Here is a 7,768-nt window from a genome sequence, read left to right as displayed (position 1 = left end):
ATGGATGGAACACAAAAATGGCTTAAGAACATTACAGTTGAGGAAAAGTTGTAAGTTACTAATAGGATTTTAAATCAGAATAAGAGAGAAACTTAGCACTGCAGTACAGAGCAGTGAATATAAAATATTAACTTGTACAGCATTTGTTTGACTGTGGTGAGAACTCACGTACTTCTCCCACAACACTGCAGACTTCCTAAAATCAGCTTCTCTTAGAGCTTAGAAAAACAGGTAACATGAAGTAAGGACACTGAACAAGAACTATGCAGCTCACCAGAAACACCTTTTAATAAAATCAACACTTCTTCAATTAATAACCTTGGTGAGGCAGAGCTGTTACAAATTTATGTAGATCCACCAATGATTAATATTAGCAACCAAAGGAGCCTAGTGATAAAATCCCTACTGAATGCTAATAAAAATGTTCATTGTCTTAGGTAGTGTTTCATACACGTCTTCCAAGCAATTGGAATAAGTCTACTGTAAAAAATATTTAAAATTTCATTATTGGATGTAATAGTTCCATTTTTATATGGATTTAGTTAGTATTTCAGCCTCTTCTGTTGTAGTATCTAAAAGTTTAGGGTACAATGAGAGTGCTGTGGGCAGGCAGTGGTTTGGAAAGTATTGTCCAGTGAAAAGCACAGAACAACAGGGTGCAACAGCAGCTTAAAAACCTTAAAAAAAACTTGAAAAAAAAGCACTAGAGCTACCTGAAATGAAACTAATTATAACAGATAAGATTGACAAGCATCTGCAGCAGCAGGAATCCTTGGTTTTTTGTGGCCACACATAAAACAGTGTTGATATTAACACAAGAAAGTAAAACAGACAATGAAAAGCAAACAATTTCCAGATCAAGAAAAACTGAAACAGCTGCAGGTGGTTTCAAGAAAAACATGGAGCACTTTTTCTTTTATTATTGTGCTGCAATATACAGTATATTTGAAGTATAGAAATTCAAAACCAGTAAAACTTCAAAGACCCAAGTGCATTCCCAAGGTGGAGCCCACAATTTCACAGCGTGTTTCCTGTGCCCCACACACAGCCCACATGCCAAGCCTTCTCCAGCCATTCCCCAGCATTTCCAGAGCAGTCAGTCACACTGTTCAAGCAGCACTATTTCTTCTTGAGAGCTCTCTTTCCTTCCCCCTTCTTTGGTTTTTCCTTCCCACGGAGCTTTTTCAATCGCCTCATCTCCTCCCTGAAGTCCTGATGCTCATCCCTAGGTGGGGGAGAAGGAATAAAGTTTATTCTTTTTCTTGGGATCCAGAGATATGAATAGTTCTTTGAACTACATGCTAATGAAAAAAAAAAAAAACAAAAATCAAAACTTTTTAACCATGAAGTCCAAACTGAAGCTTGCTGCAATGTATTCCATGTTACTGCTGGCAGTATCACTGAATAATAACATGCAAGATTTCCTCTGATACTTTCAGAATTAGCAGGGTTGCCCTTTTCAGCAACAAAGGGTATGTGCACATGTGTATTATTTCAATTCCGTTTTTTGATCCCCTGTGCTTAAATGAGCAGTAAAATGCAAAAACCAGCAAGAGACAAGAGTAAGATTTTCCCCCTTGTTATGCAGCCCAGCAGTGCAGGCAGAGCACATTGTGTTCCTGTGTTCAGGCCATTAGCTCCTGGGGAAACAGGGCCATGCTGAGCAGTAATTACAGCACATGGCACTGCTCTCAGGTGACTTCAGGAATGAGCTATGGAGATGGCATCAGTACTGGGAGAATATTAATAAGAGAGTAAAATAGGAAGGAGGATGAAGGGGTTGACAGGGATAATTAATCCTCAATCACTTTCTAATAACTTCTATTAATCTGTCCCTGTATTTTTTTAGTGCAAAGTGATTTTCAAAAGTCACAACTGCATCCAATGTGGCCTAAGATTGCTGCACTGCTATTTTTAAACAAAACTTCTCTAAATAGAAACAAAAAGCTTGTGATTTATTACTGGCCCCATTAGTCTATGATTCTTCATTACATTTTTTTTTTCTTCTTCCAACTCTCTGTTTACAGCTAGAGAAGGAACTTAATAGGGGAAGGAGAAGAGTGAAGAACATTAGCATCACATTGAGGCTTTCAGTGTAAACAAACAGCCAGTCTAGGAAGTGTTGGCACACCTACCCAAAGCAAGAGCATCCTGAATGCAATCCTTGATGCTCAGTATTGTCATACTACTGACAAGTAATCTGTTTTGACTATACAGGGTTTGCAGCCTCACTTTTAAAGATTTTTCTAGAGCTACCTGATTGAAGTGAAAAAACTGCATTTGACTCCTGCTGATGTTCTTCAGCAGTACAATTCTCCCTGATACAGACTGTGGGAATTAATTTAGAAATTATACAACTGGTTTGGATGAAGCGGGAATTAACAAGACTATTTAAATCACATTTGAATTTAATTTAATTTATTTTGAAGAATAAAAAGGCCCTCTGGCCTAACAGAGACTTTCTGTCTCTTCTAAATTTCACTTATTAGCTGTTGAATGACAGAAATATATGGCAAGTCTGTGTTAACATCACCTCTTTGTAGCACATTCATTTGCCATATTCAGAACTACAGATGCATCTCCTGTCTATCAGAAAGGTTTCTTCTCTTCCCCATAAAGCAAAAGCAGGAATTATTTTTTAGGTAACTGCTTGCCCACAGCTAAACCTCCAGTCTTTCTCACGAAACTTCCAATTATGATAAAAGTCAGCCAGCAGTCACTTTTGCTCTTATTGCCCTCAGTGCCAACAATCAAGTGCCTACATCTATATGCCCCATATTCAGAAGGAAACACTTCCCTTGAGGAAAACTGTTGCCATGTCCCCTTTGTGACCCTCCAGTCACTGCCCGCCCAGCGCCAACGTGGTTTTATTATCTTCGTTCTGTTTCTGTAATGATTTGATCTGTGTACCCCCATTCTCCCCAACCTGTTTGTCCCAAACTGCTTCCCTCCTCCCCCATGTCAATCCTCTAATTTCTGCTGATTCATTCCCCAGTCTCCTCCCTGGAGCCCTGTCAATAACTTGGCCTCCCATCCCCTCTTTTTAGAACCTTCCAGCAGGGGCATCGAGTGATTGGTCAGAGGTTGGAGCTCTCCCTCAAAATTTTCCTCAATTCATTGCCACCCCATGTCTATCTCCCCGGTTTCCACACCCCAAGTTCTCCCCACTGGTTGTTCTGTGAATCCCTCCCTTGTTTCCATCCCCCTGGAAACAACTGGAACAAGACTCCAGCCACCCCTTCCCATCTCCAAGCTGCTCCCACTCCTGGAGCACCTGTAGAGGCCAAAGTAGCGGAGTTTCTTCATGAGGGCGTAGTAGGTGTTGTGAGGGGGGTACCAGTTGTGCACCTCGTCCCTCTTGGCCAGGGGCTGCTCGCTGAACAGCTTCACCACCTTCATGGATTTGGAGTCCGTGGGCCTGACCACGTCGCCGAATATCTGGGCGCTGAGGCGGGCCATGCGCAGGGCGTAGCTGGAAACGTTGGACATCTCCCCTGGAGCAGTGGGCACACAGATGGACCTTCCTGAAAAAGCAGAGACACAGCTCTTCACCCAGCTCACAGCAGAACCAGCTACCCCAGAATTAGGGCAAACAAAGGAATGTGTCATACACTAAGCACTCATTTGACATTGCACATTCCTTGCATAAAATCAGTCTAACACTTTAGCATGTAATCCTGCTGATAAAGAACATCTACATGAATACATGTCACAGACATGTTTTATGGAAAATCCTTTCCTTAGGATTTTTTCTCCTGAGAAGCTGAGAGGCCTTAGGAACAAAATGTAAACATTGATTATCTGCTGCTGTGGAATGCAACAGGTGGATCTGTGATTGGTCTCGTGTGGTTGTTTCTAATGAATGGCCAATCACAGTCCAGCTGTCCAGACTGTCTTGGTCAGTCACAAGCCTTTTTTATCATTCTTTTTCTATTCTTAGCCAGCCTTCTGATGAAATCCTTTCTTCTATTCTTCTAGTATAGTTTTAATATGACATATATAATGAAATAATAAATCAAGCCTTCTGAAACATGGAGTCAACATTCTCGTCTCTTCCCTCATCCTAAGACCCCTGCGAACTGCACCACAAATTCAGGGACAATTCCCAGCCTACAGACAGCAATACCAACCATAGAAGTGCACTGCACCACAATTTACCATGGCTAGCATGGTTTATTGGCAGAACTCACTCAGCTTGCTCAAGACAACCCTTAAACTCCATCCACAGGAACAATTCTAGTGTGAGCTCTGCCAAAAACTGCACCTGTGTGATACCACCGACTGCTACACAAGCACAGGGTAAGGCACCACTTGAACATACAGAGAAAATGACCTGGGGAAGTTTTTCCTCATGAAAATTTCTCACCCTATTTAAAACATTGTTATCATCCATATAACAATGGACTATAAACAAATCATGTTTCTCTGCATGAATCACATGGATCTTTCCCATCTCAATTCCCTCCCCTTGATCATCTCCATCAGCTTTTTCTCCATTCTCCTTTCAGTCTCTCATGATACCTATTCTTTTTAAGAGGAAAACAGTAGTTTTTTCATGCCAGATTTTTTTTTCCAAGAAAATAAATCAGCAGCTTCCCTGCTTATTTTCTTTCAGTCATCTCTCACCTAAAAACCTCTGCAACAAAAATGCCTCAAAGACAAAACCATTGGTATTAGGCCACCAGACAACATCCACTCTGCTAAAGCAGCACGAGAAGGGTTTTCTCTCAGCTTTTCTAACCCTCCCCGTTTTAAGTCTTCTTTACTCTTTGCAGAATTGGTTGTAGTAGACAAGAATAGGAATCACATAATCCTGTATTTAAAGTAGTATCTTGTCTGTACTTTGCCTTTTTGAATGACTGATAACATAAGTCTTCAGACAAATTAAGCAGGTTCCTTCAAGAGCATGACACTGAAGTAAAAGTTTAAAAATCTTGTTTTAAAAAATATTGCAGAGTTGATTCCAGAATATGAGCATAACAAATTAAAGATCATGGATAAGAGCAATCATCAGGACAGTGCTAAGCCCACTTCAGTGTGATTACACAGAGCCTATTGTTTAATAACACAAATTTGGAACATCCATAATCTCACATACATATATCTGCTCATTGGAGGACCTGCTTTGATTTACTCCTGTTGGCAAAGCACTCTAAAGGAAGCAGGAAAAAATCAAGCATGAAAATAATTCAAGTAATTTAAGAAGAGAGAATAATGGTGAAAGCAACAAAAGGGAAGGCAAAGTATCAGAGACTCCGAGCTAAGGCAGTAGGCCTAGTGTGAGAACACAGAAGCTCTTAAATGATTGCAGGGCAGCACTTCAACATGAGCATCTATTCCAGGGGGAAATAATCACTAGATTTTGCTAAATCATCTCTTTCAGAACAGCCAGTTCTAATTCCTGCATTCAGAGACAAAGCAAGAAGTTGTCCCCCAAACTCTTCATCACAGGATTCCAAAACTGTGTCTTAATCATAAACACACAACTTGCTTAATCTCTACTTACTCCAACCTTAAAATAAAAACACCTTTAGCTCCTGAATAACGCAAATTTGTGATCTGAATAACCTGATTTTCACTTCTGACTCTCTAAAGAATTGTAACACCCCAAGCTGAGGCTAGAGACCTCCATTAATCCTTGCCCGACTAAGAACGCTTGGGAGAGAAGCGAAGCAAAGGCTGCACATTCCCAAAGCTATCCACAGCCTGTTCTAGGGTGGTTCTGTGAGATGTCACATCTGTGAGACCAAAGAGTACTTTCGTTATTGTCACTTTCAGCAATGACATCCCCAGCATCGCCACTCGGAGCTGGCACACCTAAACCAAATCCAGCGCTCCGTGCTGCCGCTCCAATGCTCCCGGCTCCCTGCTCCCCCCTGGGCTGGCTCATTCTGTATTCCCGATCCACCCGTTTGATTCGGAGCGCTCCCTTCTCACTGGGAACACGCCAGGAGAGCGCTCATTCCCCCAGGAGCACGGGGGGAAGACCAGTCCGCTATGGAGCTCAACCCGCGGCGGGCCCTCAGGCCGGGCCGGCCCCGCTTCCCTGTGGGACGGGAGCGCCGGGACGTGGCCGAGGCTGCGGCTCCCGGGGACACGGCCCCGCCCGGCACCCCGGAGCCCGGCACCCCGGAGCCCAGAGCCCGGAGCTCGGCACTCCCGTTCGGCCCCGTTCGGCCCCGCTCACCCCGCGCTGGGCCGCGGCCGGAGGAGCGGCGGCGCTGCCGGAGCGGAGGTGGCGCGCACGGGTGACGCGAGGGGCGGGACGGGCGGCCCAGGGAGGGACCTTCTTCCTCCTCCTTCTGCTTCTCCTCCTCTCCCTCTGCTGTTCGTCGTCTTTCCCCGCTCTCAGTGGGGCTCGCTGGGTGCTGTCCCCGCTATGGTGGAGCCATGGAATCACAGAATATCCTGAACTGGAAGTGACCCTCAAGGATCACACCACGAGAGGCTCACACCTGACCCTCAAGGATCACACCACGAGAGGCCCACACCCTCTTGCGCCAAGAACAAAACCTTTTCGTTGTGACTCCCTTTCTTTCATTTGTTTCCCTCCCTTTTGTCAGCAGCTTTGGAGTTATAGCGTAAATCTAATAAGAAAATGAGAAGAGTGGTTATCCTCGTGAAAATGTGTATTTTATGATTGGCTTTTCGCACATACTGAAATGAATATTATATGTGTTGTGTTAGAAAGTAATGCTGTATTAATTCCCTTAAGTAGTGTGTTAAATATGGTTTTGGGTTATAAAAAGTGTTAAAATAGAAACTATGCTATGTAGGATACTTTTTTTAAAGAAAGGACTTGCAGCGAAATAGTAGCCCCAGGACACCTAAATCTTTCAGAGGAAAAGAATTTATTGCCCTCTTATCAGAAGAGATTAATTTCTTCCCACCTCAAAGGCGCCGTAAGAAGGTGACACTGACCAGACAGAATCCTGTGTTTGAGTGGAATTTATGCATCATGTATGAGGTGTATGAATATGCAACAGGCTGTTGTTTTTAAGGGTTAATCCTCTGTTAACGTGGGTCCTTTTTCGGGCTCGTGCTGCCCAGAAAAAGGTACCCGGATGTCCATCACTCTTTGTTTCTATTGTCTCATATTGTCCTAAATCAAATTGTCCAAATTATTATTACTCTAATTGTATTACTATTTTTATAACCATTTTATTACTATTAAACTTTCAAAATGTTAAAAACAAGTGATTGGAGTTTTTCACATCCCCATTAAAAGGATGACAAGTCTACACAGAGCCTTGTTCTTTGGTTTTGCCAGGGAAGGGTGGTGTGAGATGTCCACAGTGACATGTCCAGTCAGCAGCCTCGCTCCATGAGTACTTGAGCTCAGGTTAATAAAACCAAGCTGGCTTTACTCTTGGGAGAAGGCATGAGTTTACACAAAGAGCTGGAAGCTGGGTGTCTTCACTCTTGACCAGGCTGCAAATCGGGATAAATGTCAAAATCTAGTTTTAATGAAAAAAGATGAAAGGGAGAGTTTGGAAGCCACAAATATTTGTCATTCACTGTGTTTCCAAACCACTTTGAGGGATTATTTCTCTACTCCAAATTCAGGGTTCCTGTGCTCCTTGCCAGTCCTTACTGTCATTACTTCCATCCTGCTGCTTGTTTTCAAAGATGGTTATTCAGCTGCATAAATATATCTCCCTTGGCAAGTTCACCTGTGCAATCTCAGTCTTTCAGCACCAGTGTCCTCTTGGTCTCTTGCTGCTGGCGAAGCTGGTGAGCTGGTCACTCGCCTTTGTGCCCCAAACCT

At 43.2% G+C, this 7,768-nt stretch overlaps 1 protein-coding gene across 1 annotated transcript; it reads right to left on the bottom strand.

The window, feature by feature from the left end:
- Positions 1 to 883: 883 nt before the first annotated feature.
- On the bottom strand, positions 884 to 6,264 carry MRPS33 (mitochondrial ribosomal protein S33). Its single transcript, XM_054281971.1, has 3 exons — positions 6,188 to 6,264; positions 3,275 to 3,524; positions 884 to 1,225 (listed from the first exon to the last, which is right to left on the bottom strand). Exons 2-3 carry the CDS (start codon positions 3,487 to 3,489, stop codon positions 1,120 to 1,122), a joined length of 321 nt encoding a protein of 106 aa, XP_054137946.1. The 5' UTR covers positions 3,490 to 3,524; positions 6,188 to 6,264; the 3' UTR covers positions 884 to 1,119.
- Positions 6,265 to 7,768: the final 1,504 nt, after the last annotated feature.

The sequence above is a fragment of the Melozone crissalis genome, unplaced genomic scaffold (genome assembly GCF_028551555.1).
Source record: "Melozone crissalis strain CALT ecotype California unplaced genomic scaffold, PUWL_Pcris_2 ptg000033l_1, whole genome shotgun sequence".
Taxonomy (NCBI): Eukaryota; Metazoa; Chordata; class Aves; order Passeriformes; family Passerellidae; genus Melozone; species Melozone crissalis.
Note: the sequence above shows the minus strand (reverse complement) of the source record. Positions and strands in the feature narration are given on the sequence as shown.

Bases quoted from the DNA above. Each gene is read 5' to 3' on its own strand.
- MRPS33 (XM_054281971.1), bottom strand. From the start codon at position 3,489: ATGTCCAACGTTTCCAGCTACGCCCTGCGCATGGCCCGCCTCAGCGCC. The intron at 1,226-3,274 runs GTGCTCCAGGAG...TCCCCCACCTAG, and splicing joins CGCTACTTTGGCCTCTACAG to GGATGAGCATCAGGACTTCA.